General features: G+C 50.7%; 1 protein-coding gene across 12 annotated transcripts in view; it reads right to left on the bottom strand.

Annotated features, from left to right (window-relative positions):
• Window positions 1-8,127: 8,127 nt before the first annotated feature.
• The window catches only part of PLEC (plectin), a 115,235-nt gene continuing 105,761 nt past the window's right edge, over window positions 8,128-17,601 (bottom strand). For all 12 annotated transcript variants that reach the window (XM_069097060.1, XM_069097071.1, XM_069097061.1 and 9 more), the window contains 2 exons: window positions 9,722-17,292; window positions 8,128-8,757 (listed from right to left, as the gene is read on the bottom strand). In XM_069097060.1, the coding sequence (XP_068953161.1) occupies window positions 10,987-17,292 (6,306 nt within the window). In that variant the 3' untranslated portion in view covers window positions 8,128-8,757; window positions 9,722-10,986. The remainder of the gene's footprint in view (window positions 8,758-9,721; window positions 17,293-17,601) is intronic.

Genomic DNA, 17,601 nt, shown 5'->3' with positions numbered 1-17,601 from the left:
GCTAGAGTGGGAGAAAAGTAAGAACAGAATTTAACTAGAAAAAGAAAACTTGGACCAGAAAGAGAAGAGCCTGGGGAAAAAACAGGCTTTCTTGGCTGTATAAAGAATGCAAGAGAGTGACCTTAAAGTGGGGAGTGCAAAAGGAATGTGGAATGAGGCAGGGCTGGTTCCACCCCAGGGAGGGGCACTGGCTTCCAAAGCTGTGTTCACCCCACCTCTCACCCCCACTTCCCAAAATAGGATTGCCTGGTCTCATAATATGGACTAGAAAAAAGACTGCAGAACTCAAAGATCTTGATACCTGGTTCCTAGTCTTGGATCTGCCACTAACGCCCTAAGTGACCTCAGGCAAATTACTTTCCCTCTCTGGGTCTCAGTTCCTTCATCTGTAAAATTAGGAGTAGAGGAGGACTAGGGGAGGTCATGGTATCCTTCCTGATCTGACATTTTAGGGTTGTATGGCCACAAGAACATTTTGAAGAGTAACAAATGCTTTCCAGGTATAAAAAGAAAGGGTTTGACTCCATTAGATTGTAAACTCCTTGAGGGCAGGGGCAGTCTTTTGCCTCTTTTTATATCTCCCGAGCTTAGCACAGTGCCTGGTCCATAGTAGGTGCTTAACAAATGTTTACTGATTAGGAGAAGGATAGATTAGGAGGAACCAGGAAGGGCCTGGGAAAATCACAGGATCATAGCTCTACATCTGAGAGGGACCTCAGAGGTCATATAGTCTCTCCCTAATTTTACAGCTCAAAGTCACATAGGTAATAAATGACACAGCAAAGATCTGAACTTGAAGCCAGTGACCTTAAGTCTGTGCTCTACAACCTCACCTTGCCTCTCAAGCAAAAACCTATAGCATTCACGACTTCCACTTGGTCTTCCCTCCGAGCAGTAATCAGAAAGGACCTTGCTTATATTCTAATTCTGAGATTGGCTGATACAGGACCCATTCAGGGTGGAATGGCCACCTGAGAGAGAATAGCCGGGGTGCTTTATAGGTCTTTAATCTCCGCTCTTCTTCTACCTTCTCTGCTTATCTCTTTCTAGTTCTGTTTTCTTTTTCATTTTTGTCCCTCCTCCACCTCACCAGCTCCTTCTCTTTTTCACCTATTCCCCTCTCTCCTTTCCTTCCTCCTTGCCCATGTCTCTCCTCATCCATCTAACCAGCTCCTTTTTCCCTTCCTTTTCACCCATTCCCCTCTCTCTTTTCCTTCCTCCCTGCCCATGTCTCTCGTCCTCCACCTCACAGCTCTCTCTCCTTCCTTATGACTACAATAACCCTTTAGTTACTGCTCACTGCTTTGCCTTGATTATATAACTCCTCATTCTGGGCTTCCTTCCTTTTTCCCTAGCTTTGTGACACTCTCCTTCTAAGAACCACTGATTTGTGGTTGGATGGCATACACTTTTGGGTGTGGGAACCCTCTAAACTTAGCCATAATAACTATAGTAGGATGATTGAGACTTTGTCCCAAGGTGCTGAAAATTAGATGACATTAGCAATTCTCCTGCAGTGTGTATTTTCTTCAAATAAGCTTAGTAAGAATAATTAGTTAAAATTTGAAGCTTCTGGTTATCGTGCTTCCTCTCTCACATAGCCCTTATTCAGGTGAGCTGTTCCCTCACCTGACCCCACCCTGCTTCCTCCAACCTGCCACTAGGGGCAATAGCTATGAAGTGGATCCAACTTCTGCACCCCCCCTCCAACTTAACTGAGGACATCTTCCAACCCCTTTGGACCAGGCACAATAGCTCTGGTTCTGCATATAAAGTTTAAGTCAGGATGGTGTAGGATCATAGATTTAGACATATGGGGCTTAGACTCCCTCCTTTTACAGATGAGGAAACTGAGGCACAAAGGAGTTAAGCTCAGCTAATAAGTGCTTGAGGTGAGATTGGAACCCAGATCTTTCAGACTACATGGAGGTCCATTTCTCCATCCACTACTCTGCTGTACACCTATTTCTTCCTTGCAGCCAATGAAGTTTACTCTCTCTTTTTGGCTTCATACAACCTGCTACTGTATGAAGGGAGCTGAATGAGTAAGATGCTATGTAGGAATCCATATTGAGACCCCAAACACTTTCTGTCACTGGCCATGTGGGACAAAGCATGTTTCCTCCCTGAAGACCTTCTCAACTTGATCTCTCCACAGGTCACTTTTGGTAAGATGGTTCTCCTTCCCTCTCCAGTCTGCTGTAGCTCTCACCTCTCTGTTCCATGTGGGCCAAATTCTGTACCAGGGATACTACTTGACCACCCCATCCCCATGATATGCCTTTACACTGGATAATAAAGCTGGAAAGTACCTTAAATGCCATCTGGTCCATCCCCCTACTCTTATTTTACAGATGAAGAAACTGAAGGCTGGAGAGGTTAAAATTAATTGTCTGAGGTCACACAAGCAGGAAAGAGAGGCTTTGTACCCAGGTCCTCTGATTCTAAATACAGTGCTCTTTTCACCCTACTCACAGTCTCTTGAGAGGTGAAGAACATTGGGCCAAATCAAAGATACCATTTAATAGGGACTATAGAGTCCTACATTTAGGTCAAAAAATGACCTTCCTTCATTACAGGATAGAAGCAGTTGGGTTAGATCTGGGGACAGATCTAAGTTTTCATCTGAAAAAGATCTGGGAGGTTTAGTTCATTAAAAGCTCAGTATGAGTCATTTAGTGTTAATAGGGCAGTCCAAAAACGTGAATGTAATATTAAGGTGCATTAAGAAGGCATAGAGTTGAGAACTCTACTTGGCTGTACTCTGTACTGGTCATACTGCGTTACTGTCTTCAGTTCCAGATGCCACATTTTAGTAAGGGCATCACTGATAGATAAGCTAAAGAATTTCCAGAGGATGGTGACCAGGAGATATCATGCCATTTGAGGATCGCCTGAAGAAATGGGGAGGGGGTGGGGGTTTATTGCGGAGAAGGGAAGACTTTTCCAAGGCTGGGAGGTAGCTGTGCTCAAGTATCTAAAAGGTTGTCATGTGGAAGGGAGAGAACAGATTTGTTTTACTTGGTCCCAGAGGGCAGAACTGGGATCACTGGGTGGGTGACCCCCTCATCAGAGGCTTTAAAGTGAAGATCAGACAGCCACTTGCCAAGGACATTTGAGAGGGGGCTTTTGGAGGGGTTGGACTTGTTGGCCTCAGAGGTTCTTTCCAACTCTGAGATTCTAGGATTCGGTGATTTTTCCTCCCTTCCCTGTCTTGGGCACCATGACATCCAGCTCTGGTCTAAGAAAAGACCCTTGGAGGCTAACACACCTGACTAGAGCTTACAGGTTTCTTTTTCATCATATCTGCTGCTTAAAGGCTTGGGGTGTCCAGGTTCCGTATGTCCCCACTGTGCTCCCCAAGAACATTCAGGCACCAATAGTCATGCCTTCAGGTTGGGTGTTGGGAGAGTGTAGGAGGTCCTCTGTTTGGAGTGTAAGGTGGGGAGAGGTGGCACTGGCTGAAATCACAAGACTTAGGACACAGCCCAATGGGGCTCAGCTCAGATCAGTCTTCCATTCAATTAGTAAATGTTTATTAAACCTGGCCCTGAGCTAGGAGCTGTGGAGGATGCTGAGAAGTAGGAGACAGAGGCCCTGCCCTCAAGGAGCTTACATTCTTTTGAGGACAAGACCCTCATAAAAGAAACAGTTAAGTAACAATAGTCAAAACACAAAAGCCAAAATGACAAAGGCTGCTGATATTCGGGGAAGGGGAAAGAAGAATTCTGTTGAGTGGAGTAATCTGAGAAGACTTCATGGAGAAAGTGGCATTTCAGTCAGACCTTGAGAGCTGTCTCTCCTTTCCTCTCCAGTTCTTCAATATCTTCCTACATAGATCGGGATTGGCAAAAAAAAAAAGGGGGGGGGGCATTCCCAGCAGAGGGAACAGCATAGGTAAAGGTTTGGAGGCAGGACTGAGCATGGCCAGCTCAGGAGACCAGTCTGGCTATAGTGGGCAACATGAAAGGGAAACAGAATTTGGATAGAAAGAACAGACTGGGAAATTTGGACAGCATAGGGTTGTACTAGATGATTTCCAAGTGTCCTTCGGGACCTAAATCTATGGTCCTATAATTTGATCTCTAGGCACTGGGGGCAAGGACAGGCAATGGAAAGGATGATGAAGTCAGAGCTATGCATTACTCATTGTGTACAGAGTGCATCATATGTGGCCTGTGCAGAGTGGATAGGCGAGGGGGGGAGACGAGGAATAGGGTAGGCTGAGGAAGGGGGCAGATAGTAAACACATTTAGAAGTATGCCACAGGAGCCCTTTGCAATTTCATGGGTATTGTAATCATATCTCTTTTGTGATAGATAAAAAATTCCCCCATGTAAGCTCAACGCAAATATTAACTTATAGTGACCTAGAAGTTGTTATATTTCCCTGCTCTAAAACTAGAAGCCTCATGAGGGCAGGCAGTATATTTTATATTTCTTTGTAGTTTATTCCTACAGTGTGTTGGTGGTGATGTAGTCATGGCAGGAGAGAGATTAGTGGAGATTGAGGGCCACTTGAGGACCAAGGAGAGGACTCTGTAGCAGAAAATGTTCACTTGGGAAAGGCTCTTTCCAAGGGATTGTGGTTGATCTTGGGATTCAGGAAAGGGAGCTTGGCTGAGGCCCACAGAGAGAAGTTAGAATCAGGGCTTGGAGGTTGCAAATGGAAATCTAGCTAGGATTTAGCCCCAAATCATGTTATCACTATTCTCAGCACTATCTTTTGGACAAAGACAAACTTAGGTGTTAAGCCATGCATGCCAAGATCTGACCCGGCATTCTTCTCCCATTGTGCCTTTTTTAGGCAGAGTAGCTGGTTCTGTGTGACCTTGGGCCAAGCAGCCGGCTTTGAGGCCCCCGTTTCAACATCTGTAAAATAGGGTGGAGGGTGGGGCCGTTTCTTTCTAGCTCTAAAACTATGATCCTTTAAAGCCCAACTGAAATGCTGCCTCCTCCACAAAACCTTCTCTGATACTGTAGGTCCGGGAAGACCTCCCTCTTGTTTCAACTGAGTCATAGTGTGTATTAGTTACACGTATCTTATCCCCCCCCCCCCCATCCAAAGCTCCAGGCGAGGCTTAGAGACCATGTGTTATCTTAACACTGAACCACAAATACCCCCAGGGCTGGTACAATCCTCTGAATGCACTAATAAATTGTTTAATGAATTGGATGAATTGTTTGATGAAAAAGGAAGAGAGAGTTGGATGTGGAACCAGAGTTTTGAGTCCTGACCCTGGCAGTGTGACCCCAATCAAGTCATTTTTCCTTAAATGGGGACAATATCATTTGGCTTATCTCCATAGATTTTTTCTTTTTTTTGTAAAGACCAAATAAGAAAAAGGAGGCAGATTTTCTAACAGTAAATGCTATATATACAAAGCACACCAAGGCGTATTATTACTGAGCTGTGATTGCCTCCATTTCTGTAGTAAATGAAGGGTAGTCCTCCACACGGCTGGTGGGGGGAGGTATATACAATGAGCCAGTGGGGAAGTGGGTCAAGCCGTGGACGAGGCTGTATCCCATTGGTGGGGGCATTTCCTGGCAGTGAGGTCAGGGAGCCTTCTATAGAAGACCTGAGTGTTTTTGTTTTTTTTTTTCACATTTGAGCACTGTGGTATACAAGGGGTGGAGAGGAGACCAGCCTTCAAAACTGATGAGGTAGAGTTACCCCTAACCCTATACCTCATCAAAAATGACTAGAAGGCTGGGATTGGTCAAAACCATCCAGGATTTCCCAGTGCTTATAAGGTCCAAACTCTCTGGCTTTGGCATTCAGACCACACCCTAGCTGTTCCCCAGGACTGGAATGCTCTCCCTTCTAATCTCTGCCTCCTGGTTTCCTTCAAGTCCCAGCTGAAACCCCACCTTCTACAAGCCTAGGTCAGCGCCCTTAATTCTAGAGACCTTGCTGTTGGTTATTTCCAATTCATCCCGTATATGACAGATCACACATAGTTGTTTGCGTGCTGTCTCCCCATTAGTCTGTGAGCTCCTAGAGAGTAGCGAACGCCTTTCTTTGCATCCCTAGTGCTTAGCACAAGGTCTGGAACATAGTAGGCGTTTCATAAATGCTTGTAGACTGACTGCCACTCCAATCGAGTCTCCAGCTGAGGCACTCTTCATTCCAGCCAGGACAATTTCCTTCCTCATATCCATGCATGGTGCGTAAGTGGAAAGAACAATGGTCTTGGGATCAGATGACCTGGGTGTAAATCCTACTTCTGACACTCACTTAGGGGCAGCTCGGTGATGCAGTATATCAAACACCGAACCCACATCAGGAAAATTCAAGTTCAAACACGTAATAGCCATGTGACCCTGGGCTAGTCACCTAACCCGGTTTGCCTCAGTTTCCTCCTCTGTAGAATGAGGATAATACTAGCACCTAACTCCCAGGGTTGTGCCTGGCGCATGGCACCATATACATGTCAGCCATTATTATTACTACTACTGTTGCTTGCTGAATAACCCCGGGCAATTCTTTTAACCACCCTAAACCCAGGTTCCTCATCCACATAAATGGGATCAAGGCTTGCACTACCCCCATGTCATTGGTATTTGTGAGAAAAAGCACTCTATAAGCCTAGAAAGTTATAGAAAGGTGAGTTGTCATTAGTCCAGTCCTTTGCTCAGGTTACCTCCTTAAACTCTAGGACATCCTCTCCTTTTCCTATACATCGTTCAAGACCCCACCCCCATCCTCCACCAAGACTTCCTGCAAACATTCCTGTCCCACACTCCTCACTCCTGCCAAACTTGGCTAACCTTCCAGTCCTGACACGTCTGTACCTTTCCTGTGGCACCTAGAACAGTCGACATTCAGGTTATTTCTTTCCTGTGTCTCCCCAGCTCTACTGTGGGGTCCCTGGGTTGTGACCGGGTCTTCCATTTCTTTTCTCTCTCTTTCTCTAACATCTTCCCAACATCCTGGCCTAGTGTTCTCCAACATTCAGTACATCTCTCAACCATCTGAGGTTGTGTGAGACCAATGAGAAGCAGTTGAGGGTAGCATCATGGAGACCAATGACAGGGGATTTAGATGAGTCCAATGGAGACCAATGCAAAGATTGGAGTATCAAATGGAGGGATTTGAGATGAGAAAAACCACTGGGAGGGAGGTGTGGTCAATCTAAAGGAAGGGACCAGTGGGAAGGTGCTGGGGCTGGGTCCAAGAAGAATTGAGAAATGTTGATGGAGAGTGGTCCCAGTGTGGATTACAATGTGCCCAATGGGTTGTCTTTGAGCAGGTATGTCCAACTCCTTCCCCTCTCCTATTCTAGATGTGAGGTGGGCACTGTTACGGAGATACTGAGCAGGGAGCTTCCATGCATACAACTGCACACATCTGGAGGTCTCCAATGTGTGCAAGCCATGTCTGTCAGGCCTCTAACTGGGCTCTCTTCCTTTGGGTGCTACAGGCTGACTGGCATCATGCACCTGTATTCTCATCCGTGGCCCAGCACTGCTTCACTCAAACGAAGGCCTTAATGTTATCTATCCCACCCTGTTCCTCTGAAGTTCTCCCAGGAAGCCTGTACTTAGTCTCAGCTCTTGCTTCTTTGGGATGGGAGACTTTTCCAGCTCTGCTCTCCTTGCTCTCAAATGCTCAGCTCCCAGCACTGTCCCCTTCCCATGGCTTTGAGTGTTAAGCTGTTTTTTATGTGCATAGGACTACTGGTTCTGGGTCCCAGAGAGGAACGGGACTCCTGGCTCTGGCCTATTCTCATGCTCCATTTTTGGATCTGGGCTCCAGGCTCCAAGATCCACACTCTCCCTCTTTCTCAATACCACATTTCTCTTCCAATTGTGTCCAGTTCTGCTGTCCTCACACTCCTCTAGCCATCAGGCCCTATTGATTTCTCTTGACCCTAAACCATCACAGAGATTCTTCAACTAGCATGTAGCAATGAAGGCAAAAACAGCAGGTATCCCTCCCACCTGGGCTAAGGCCTTGGACATGGGCCCTCTGGAAGCAGAAGCACCAAGTATTTGCTGAATGAATATGAATGAATAAATGGACTATTTTCCAGCCAGGAGACTTTTCCTCCTCCTCCTGGAGGCAGCCACCCTGCCAACCCCAATGCTACGCCAGTGTGAATGAAGAATGAGGCCGCAGGACTAGCAAGGAAATCTCCTTTACTGGGGGCAGGTGGGGGCCACAGTGACCAACACCTTCTGTACAGTCTGTTTAGTGTTCTGCCCTCCAGAGCCTACAGCACTCCTCCTTACGGGAGGCCAAGGCAGGAGTTGGGGTGGCAACAACACCCCGTGGTTAGTAGAGCATGCAAAGTCCCAGCCAATAGCTTGGGAAGGAGAAGGAGGAGAACCAGTAAAAAGTCTGAGACCCAGGCAGGCTGGACAGAGCAGCTCTGGGGAAGGATGTGGGACAGGGGAGTGTTGGTGCTCTTGGCTCTGAGGAGGTGAAGAGAGGCTGATGGAAGATGAGATGGTTGTGGAGGGAAGCCCAGCAGCCTGGAGCCCTGTTTTTAGGGCCAGGAGAGGGAATTTAGCACAGGACTCCCACCCCTCAAGTCAGTGGCAGCTCTGGCTCCAGGCCCAAAAAGGTTGCTTCAAGGGGCTGGCATTGCTTGGGGTGGGGGGCCCAGAGTTGGAGATGCTGCCACAGGCAGCAGCTGGAACGTTTGGACCAAGGGACAAGGCCGAGTCTGATTCCTCAGGGTGTCCCCCAGGGTCACAGGGCTGCAGGCTCCACGGGAGGGAAGAGGGGCCAGGTGGACACTGGATCACACTACAACAGAGGCAGACACAAAGATGGTGTGAAATGAGAAGTGGGTGGGAGGGGAGGGGATGAGGACACAGATGACATGGCACCACAGCTCAGGACACAGCCACAGCAATGTCAGGAGCTCCCCTAGTCCCCCCTACCCTCCTGGCCCCACCTGCTGAGCCAGTCGGGGTCCCTCCTGCTCTACGCTAAGGCAAGCTCAGCTGAGACCCTCAGGGCAGCAATGGGCAGGAAAGCCTCATTTCCTGACATTTCCTGAAGCGACACAGCTTCTCCCTAAATGGGTTCCCCCCTCCCACCCCGCAATCTCCTTGTTCAAGGACTTCAGCATAAGTGGGGTAGATCTTGGAGAAGGCAAAGAACACTATAGAGGTGATAAGACCTGAGGAATGTGGCAAGGGGGAGACAGGGCCAGGGAGGAAGGGAAGGTTGGAGTCCAGGGAAAGTGAGAGGGAGGAAGTCAGGGACTGGGGAAGAGGGAATGGGGATGCAGAAGCCAAGACTTGGGGAAGGTGTGCATGTAAGGAGTGGGGAGCAGGGGAAGGTTTGGAAGGGGAAGTATAAGGCCCACGGAAGAGAGGAAAAAAAGTTAAGCTGTGAGGGGTGGAGAAAGAATCTGGGAAGAAGGATAAAGAGAACAAACATCCTGGAGAAGTGATGGGGTGGAATGAGGGGGTGCCCTGGAAGATGAGTAAAATCAAGTAGGGTCTAGAGAAGCGGGATTCTATAATTCTATATTCTATAGCAGTCCCAGCTATAGAATTTTAAGGACAGCCTATCAGGACAGCCTTAGAGAACTTAGCATGAAAGGGCGTGTGTAAATAGGGAGACTAGAATGAAGATCAAACTTCCCCTTCCTCGTCTCTGCCCTTGGCCCTAGGGCTCCTCACTCCCACCCCAACAGCTCCAGCAGCAGAGTAGAGTCAGTCCCAGGGCACAGATGGGGATGGGGGTGGGGGGGCATTACCTGGGTGGGATGGCCCAGCAGAGGAGCCTCCCGTGAGCCTGGGCCTGGCCCTGGTGGATTGATGGTGGAGCCCCAGTTCTCGTCTTCCCATGGGGAAGGGGCTTCTCTGGGCAGGCTGGAGAGAGACAGCTGACACAGAAGGAGAATAGGTTATCTCCAAGCCTCCAGGTAGGAGGAGGAGAGAAAGTGAAGGGGTAGAAAAGGTTTCTCAGTCCTTCCCGTGGACTTGAGGGGGTGGCCAGAGAGGTCTTTTCCCTCTATCCCATCCGTAACTGCAGGTCAGCAGTCTTTGTCCCCCTGGGCCAGCATCCAGCTCCCAATCTGCCCAGCACTGACTCATGATGACTCTCCCCACCCCACCTGAAGCAGGGCACTTCCCAGACACACCAAGAAGGCTGACCCCATGGCCATCACCATTCCCTTTCCCTCCCTCCCCACACACAAGTCTAGCCCCCACAGAAAGCCAAGCAGGTGGAGCCCACTGCAGGGTTGGGGGGTAGGGCTGAGAGGCAGGCAAGAGAGTAGGCCGAGGAGTAAGTCCGACATGCACTGTGGCTCCTGGCCCATCCTGGTGGCGTCTTGGTGGTGAGGCCCTTGGCATCAGGAAAAGTCTGAGGGGCCCCAGGGAGAGGCAGGCTGCCCCTCCCCTGACCCAGAGACAGGGAGGAAGGTCCAGGCAGCAGCTGCAGAGGACAGGCTGGGAATCCAGGCAGGGCCCTTGGGATGGAGCCACATGTGACCTGAGGCTAGATGGAGGACATGTTTCTTAGGGCAGTGAAAAAAGGCCAGGCTGTGGCTTGGCCCAGTTCTCCTCAGGCAGAACGGAGGAGCCCGAGAGGGGGAAAAGGGGCAGGACCAGGGGCAGCAGGCAAGAAGTGGAAGAGCCAAGAGGCCCAACTTGGGGAAGGTGAGAGCTGGCTCAGACCAAGTCCAAGGCATCATCAGGCTATGGTGAAGTGGTTGCCAGCATAGATGGTCAGGAGAGTCCTAGAGGTGGGTGGCAAGGCAGGCAGAGAGAAAGGGCCCACCTTGCTCCCCTCAATATACAAACTATGTCAGAACAGCAAATATATATTAATATATTAGTCTAGTCTTTTTGGTTAAACTTTAGGCACCGCTTTGGAAGAAGAGTCTTTTTAAAAATTAAAAAAACAAAAACAACAAAAAAGAAATAAACCCAGGGCACTTAGCTGGCAGATTGACCACATGCAGAGTAAGAAGGGGCAGGGGAGGGAAGCAGAGGGGAAAGGGCAGGGTGAGGGTGGTTATGCCACAGCAGGCCGTGGCCCCCCTAGGGCTGCCCATTCCTCTCCCACTTCCCATCCACAGCTCCCACTCAGGCTGCCCCAATCCAAGGATAGCTGGGTGGCCTCAGAGGCTTCGTGAGGCCCTGAAGTATATCGGCGGCCATAGCCCGATGAAGAATAGGAGGAGGAAGAGAAGGTCATGGAGAAACCAGAGCCAGTGGCATCAAAGCTTCCCCGCCGAGAGCCAGCACGAGAACCAGTGCGGGAGCCCGCCCGGGAGCCCGAGGTGGAGCCAGAGCCGCTGACACTGTAGGGGCTGTAGTAGCCTTTGCTGGACTGGGAAGAGGCTTCCAGCAACCTCAGCCCCGTGCCCTCTTCTGTCATGCTCCGATCCATGGCGTCCTTATAGGAGATCTTGAGCTTGGTCTTGGGACAGGTGAGGTACTTGGAGTAGGTGTTGACATCACGAAGTTTCTGGGCTGTCCGGGCATCGATGGTTCCCTTCTGCAGGGCCTCCTCCAGGGGCACCCGCGTTGGTGTGTCAGGCTCAATCAGTCCCCCTGTCAGGTACTGCACCTCCAGGAAGCGCTGCCCTGCCTCATAATAGAGCCAGCCCTTTTTCAGGGCTTGGGCTGCAGACATTTTCGTCTTGGTCCGTGGGTCCTCGAAACCATAGAAAGCCTTCTGGGCCAAGTTGATCCTGTCCACCATGATCTTATCCACTAGCCCCTTGTTGACAGCATCAGTGACTGGGAACTTCTCTCCAGTGTTAGGATCAATGATGCCCCCAGTGCAGGCCTGGGCCTCCAACAGCCGCTGACCAGTGATGTTGTCCACCAGGTTTCGGTGCATGGCCTCTGTGATAGACACCTTCTCCAGGGTGTCTGTATCTAGAATTCCAGCCACTGGCCCCGTCTCCTCAGTAGGGTCAGTCCAGGAAGTGAGTTGAGTCCTGGAGACAGCTGGGCTGATGGGATAAGAGGAGGAAGAACCCACAGAGGATGACCTTGAGCGGAAGCCACTCATGTTACCTGAAAGCATGTCAGCGAATTCAGTGATGGAGAGTGTGCCAGCACGGTACTGGTCGAGTGCTGACTGGTCAATTAAACTCTTGGAAATGGCATCATCAATATCATACTGCCGGCCAGATCGCCGGTCAATGATCATAGACTTGACCACACCATCTGAGGAGGAGATGGTGATCTCCTCCCACTCGCACTCTTGTTCGGATAGCTCAAGGTAAGTCTGATGGTCAATGAGCCCCTTGCGATAAGCCTCATACACAGACATCTCCTTGCCGGTCTCAGGATCCACGATGACCACTCGCCGCTTACGGACAGATGACTTGGAGGAGGTCTTTCTCTCCCGTTTCTTCTCCTTCAGTGGCAACAGGCAGAGGCCAGTCTCTGGGTCAGTGATACAGCGCTCCATCAGCTGCAGGTAAGTGAGATTTTCCTCTGTGTTGGGATCAAAGAAGCCCTTGGTGTCATCTGAGGGGTCAGTCAGGATCTCATTCATCTCCTCATCAAACAGGCCGCGCTTATAAGCTATTTCTACAGGGAGTCGGTGGCTCTCCTCAGGGTCAATGATGCCCCCTGTTGCAATCTGAGCCTCCAGCAGACGGATGCCATGGTCCTTCAGTATCAAGCCCTTCTTCATGGCCTGAAAGAGGGAGATGAGCTTCCCAGAATAGGGGTCTTTGTACCCAATCACAGCCCGCTCAGCAGAGATCAATTTGTCCTTGAACTCTGGGCCCACTATGCCCATGCGGACGGCCTCTTCCACTGTGAGTTTAAGCCCTTTAATAGGATCAATAACATAGCCTGTGGCTGCCTGGGCTTCCAGGAGCTCAAAAGCAGTACCAGGACGGATGATGCCTTTCTTCATGGCCTGGTAGACTGAGAGCCGCTCCTTCGTAGAGTCTACAAAGACACCGGCAATGCAGCTAGTACCCTCTAAGTACTTCTTCAGATTCTTGGAGACCTCTTCAATGGAAGTCAGCCCCTCCTGCAGCTGGAGGGCCGTCGCCTCATCCATGACCTGGGATCGGACCAGCTCCTCCACCGTGATCTGCTTCCGCAGGCCCCGGAAGGTCAGTTTTCGGGTGTCTGAGAGGGGGAGGAGTAACTGACCACTGTTCTCATCTCGGCGACAGCGTTTCAGCAGTTGCGTATAGCTGAGTTTCTCTTCCGTAGATGGGTCCACATAGCTCCTGATCTCACTGGGCTCTGACAACTGGTCATATGTGTCTTTGTTCAGGTAACCTCGCTGGTAGGCAATCTCCAGTGGGAGGTGGAAGCCCAGACGGGGGTCAATGATGCCACCAGTGGCCAACTGAGCATCCAAGAGCCTCAGAGCTTCCTCAGAGGAGATCAAATCCTTTTTCATGGCCTGGAAAAGGGAAATGGTCTGCTCAGTGTATGGGTCCCGATAGCCAGTCACTGCTCTCTCTGCTGAAAGAAGCCGGTCGTGAATCTCTGGGCCCACTAGCCCTTTCCTCACAGCTTCATCTACAGTGAGCCGCTCATTCTTCACCGGATCAATCATGAAGCCAGTGGCCGCCTGTGCCTCCAGCAGGGTGCGGGCAATTTCAGAGTTAATCAGTCCTTTCTTCAGAGCCTGATAGATGGTCAGTTTCTGCTTAGAGGCAGGTAGATAGATGCCTGCCACACAGCCACTCCCATACAGGTAATGCCAGGTGGTCTCCACTTCCAAGATCTCACGGATGGTCTTGGTCCCTTCTCGTAGGAGGTTGTAGGTCTCCAGAGAAATGATGCGGGCCTCATAAAGATCCTCAGCAGTGATACGGCGCCGGACATAATCATAGGAGTTGAGGTTCTGCTGACGGATGATCTCAGTCTTCTCAATAATCTCAATGATGATGATAATCATTCGTTCCTTTGTGACCTTCCCTGCACGGAAGTCCTCCATTAGTCGCGTGCGCTGCTCTTCGGGGATCATGTCTGACTGCATTACCTCCCAGAGAGACATGGAAGTGCTTCCCTGGCTACCACCAGGGATGTCAATCTGGGTTTCTTCAAATGCCTTGCGGGTTTCTTCCTCTGTGTACACCTGCGTTGTCTCTACCACTTCTGGCTTCTCAGGCTTCTTCAGAGACAGAAGGTAGAGACCAGTCTCGGGGTCTTCCACACATCGGTGCTTCAGCTGTAAGTAGGTGAGATTCTCTTGGGTGTTGGGATCAAAGAAGCCTTTGGTGTCATCTGAGGGGTCAGACAGAATTCTGTTCATCTCCTCATCAAAGTAGCCACGCTTGTAGGCCACCTCCACAGGGACACGGTGACTGTTGACAGGGTCAATGATACCACCTGTGGCAATCTGGGCCTCTAGGAGACGGATGCCATGGTCCCTAAGAATCAGACCCTTCTTCATGGCCTCAAAGAGGGAGATGGTATTGCCTGAGTAGGGGTCTTTATAACCAGTGACTGCCTTCTCAGCAGAGAGCAGCTTCTCATGTAGCTCTGGCCCCACAACACCAGCTTTCACTGCTTCATTAACATACAGACGCTGATTTTTTATGGGGTCAATCATGAAGCCAGTGGCAGCCTGGGCCTCCAAGAGAATGATGGCTGTGCTGGGCCTCAGCAAGTTCCTTTTCATTGCCTGGTAGATGGTCAATTTCTCTTTGGTCTCCTCCACATAGATGCCAGCAATACAGTCAGTCCCCTGGAGAAACCTCTTCACAGAGTCTGTCTCAGAGATGTCTTTCACTGACTTCTTGCCATCCTTCAATTGTTCAAACTGGGCTCTGCTGATGATCCTGGACTCAAGGAGCTCGCTAGCTGCCACTGGTGTCCGCAGGCCACTGAATGTGAGTTTCTCCTGTCTCTTGGTCTCTGTCTCTTCGATGATGGTGATCATGATCTTGATGATTTTCTCAATAGTGACTTTACCTGTCTTGTATTGACGGATAAGCTCCCTCCTCTGCTCCTCAGTGAAGTACTCAGAATTGATCAGCTCCCAGATGGTGATTGTCCTTCCCTTGAAGCTGCCAACTGGGACCTCAACTGTGGCTTTTTCAAATGATTCCTTGGCTTGGACATCAGTGTAGATCTCTTCCTGTTGAGCACGAATGGCTTTCTCTGAGAGAGGCAATAGATATAGGCCTGTCTGTTTGTCTGTTCGGCACTTCTTCTGCAACTGGTTATACGTGAGGTGTTCTTGGGTGTTAGGGTCATAGAAGGCCTTGGCACTGTCTTTAGGAATTGATAGGGCCTTGGTCATCTCTTCATCTAAATAACCCCGTTCATAGGCAACATCTAAGGGGACACGGTGACTCTTCCCAGGGTCAATGATGCCACCAGTGGAGAGCTGAGCATCTAGCAAACGTAGGCCATGGTCACTAGGAATGAGACCCTTCTTCAGTGCCTGGAACAGAGAGACAATCTGCCCAGTGTAGGGGTCCTTATAACCAGTTACAGCTTTCTCTGCAGAGAGTAACTTCTCATGCAGCTCTGGGCCCACCAGGCCAGATTTCACCGCCTCATCCACTGACAGCCTGGCATTCTTAAGAGGGTCAATGATGTGCCCAGTGCCAGCTTGGGCCTCTAAGAGGGAGAGGGCCACCTCAGGCTTCAGCAGGTTCTTTTTCAGGGCTTCATAGGGGCTCAGCTTTTGACCAGTTTCCTCCACCCACACCCCAGCAATGGCGTTAGCTCCACGCAGATACTTCTTCACGGTCTCCACCTCGGCCACCTCCTGCACTGTTTTCTTGCCCTGACTCAGCTGATGGTAGAGATCCTTGTCGATGACCTTACTCTCCAGCAGCTCGGCAGCTGGGACAGGGGCACGGAGGCCCTCAAAGCACAGCTGGCTTTTCTTCTCGTGCTCCTCAACAACAGTGATGACGATCTTGATGATTTTCTCTACAGTGATCTTGCCTGTCCTGTACTGCCGGAGGAGGTCTCGCCGCTGGTCCTCTGTGAAGTACTCTGAGTTGATGATTTCCCAGATAGTGACTGTTTTCCCGTGGAACCTGCCGAAGGGGGCGGACACAGTCGCCTTCTTGAACACGTCTCTGGCTTCATTGTCAGTGTAGACCAGTTCTCCCCCTTTGACTGCTTTGTCCGTGAGCGGCAGGAGGCAAAGGCCGGTCTCTGGGTCAGTGACACAGCGCTCCAACAGCTGCAGGTAGGTGAGGTTCTCGTGTGTGTTGGGGTCAAAGAAGCCCTTGGTGTCATCTGAGGGGTCAGACAGAGTCTTTGTCATCTCCTCATCCAAATAGCCACGTTTGTAGGCCACCTCCACGGGCACACGGTGGCTGTGCACGGGGTCGATGATGCCCCCTGTGGCAATCTGGGCCTCCAGCAGCCTCACACCATGGTCCTTGATGATGAGATCCTTCTTCATGGCCTGGAAGAGGGAGATCTTATCTCCGGTGTAGGGGTCCTTATAACCAGTCACCGCCCTCTCCGCTGACAGCAGTTTGTTGTGCAGCTCAGGCCCGATGACATTCTCCTTTACCGCCTCATTGACAGACAGCCTCTTGTTCCTGACAGGGTCAATGATGAAGCCAGAGGCGGCCTGGGCCTCGAGCAGGATGAGGGCGGTGCCTGGGCTCAGCAGCTGCTTCTTCATGGCTTTGTAGATGCTGATCTTCTCGTTGGTTGGCTTGAGCAGCAGCCCAGCAATGCTGCTCCTGCCCTGAAGGTACCTCCTGACATCTTCTCTCTGCGACAGCTCAGTCACCGTGGCTGTGCCCTCTACAAGTCTGTCCAGCTGCTCCCGGCTCAGGATGCCAGCCTCCTCCAGCTTCTTTGCCGAGACCTTCTGACGCAGGCCATCAAACGCAAACTCAGGCTCCCCGTTTTGTGCCAGGCCATCCACTGCGTCTCGCCCGTTGGGCAGGGCCTTGGCCTGGGTCACCTTCTCCTCCGTCTGGATCATGACAGCCCGGGTCTGAGCCAGAGCCGCCCGGTGCTCCTCCTCCAGCCTCTCCAGCTTCTCGCGCAGCTTCTGGTTCTCATCAGCCAGGAGCTTTTCCTGCTGCTGCCTGCGCTGCTCCAGCTGCTGCAGCTCCTCCTGCTTGCGGCGGACATTGTCCTCTGCCTCCTTCTGCCTCCTCTTGGCCTCATCCATGCTGGTGAGCAGCTGCTGTTTCTCCTGCTCCATCTGCTTCTGCTGGCGTTCCTGTTCGGCCTTCAGGTTCTGGGCCTTGTTCACCTCCTCTTGGAACAGCTTCTCCAGCTTGGCTTTCTCCTCCTCGATGAACCGTTCCCTCTGCAGCAGGCTGTCCTTCTCAGTGAGGAAGGTCTGCTGGAGGATCTGTGTCTCCTGCAACAGCTGCTCTTTCTGGGCCATCTGCATCTGTAAGAGGTAGGGACAAGAGAGCTTTAAGGTCAGACCAAGCCCGCTCCCCACCCATTGGACAACAGAGCATGGATCAGCTCGGCTTGGCTCAGCGACTGACTGGGGGAACGTAGGCAAGGGCCGTAGCATTAGTGGCCTGCACCATGGACACACGTTAGAAAGAAATCTCCTTCTAAACACACATCTTAGCATATTAGAAGGAAGGAGGCATCCCCAGTCGGGTGGGAAAGGACAAACTGAGTTAGGGAAAAACCAGGTACTTGGCCAACTGTCCAACGTCACCTCTACAACAGTGCAGTCATACTG

The sequence above is a fragment of the Petaurus breviceps genome, unplaced genomic scaffold (genome assembly GCF_028583685.1).
Source record: "Petaurus breviceps papuanus isolate PSGF00001 unplaced genomic scaffold, PetGlider_PUasm1.0 350, whole genome shotgun sequence".
NCBI lineage: Eukaryota > Metazoa > Chordata > Mammalia > Diprotodontia > Petauridae > Petaurus > Petaurus breviceps.
Note: the sequence above shows the minus strand (reverse complement) of the source record. Positions and strands in the feature narration are given on the sequence as shown.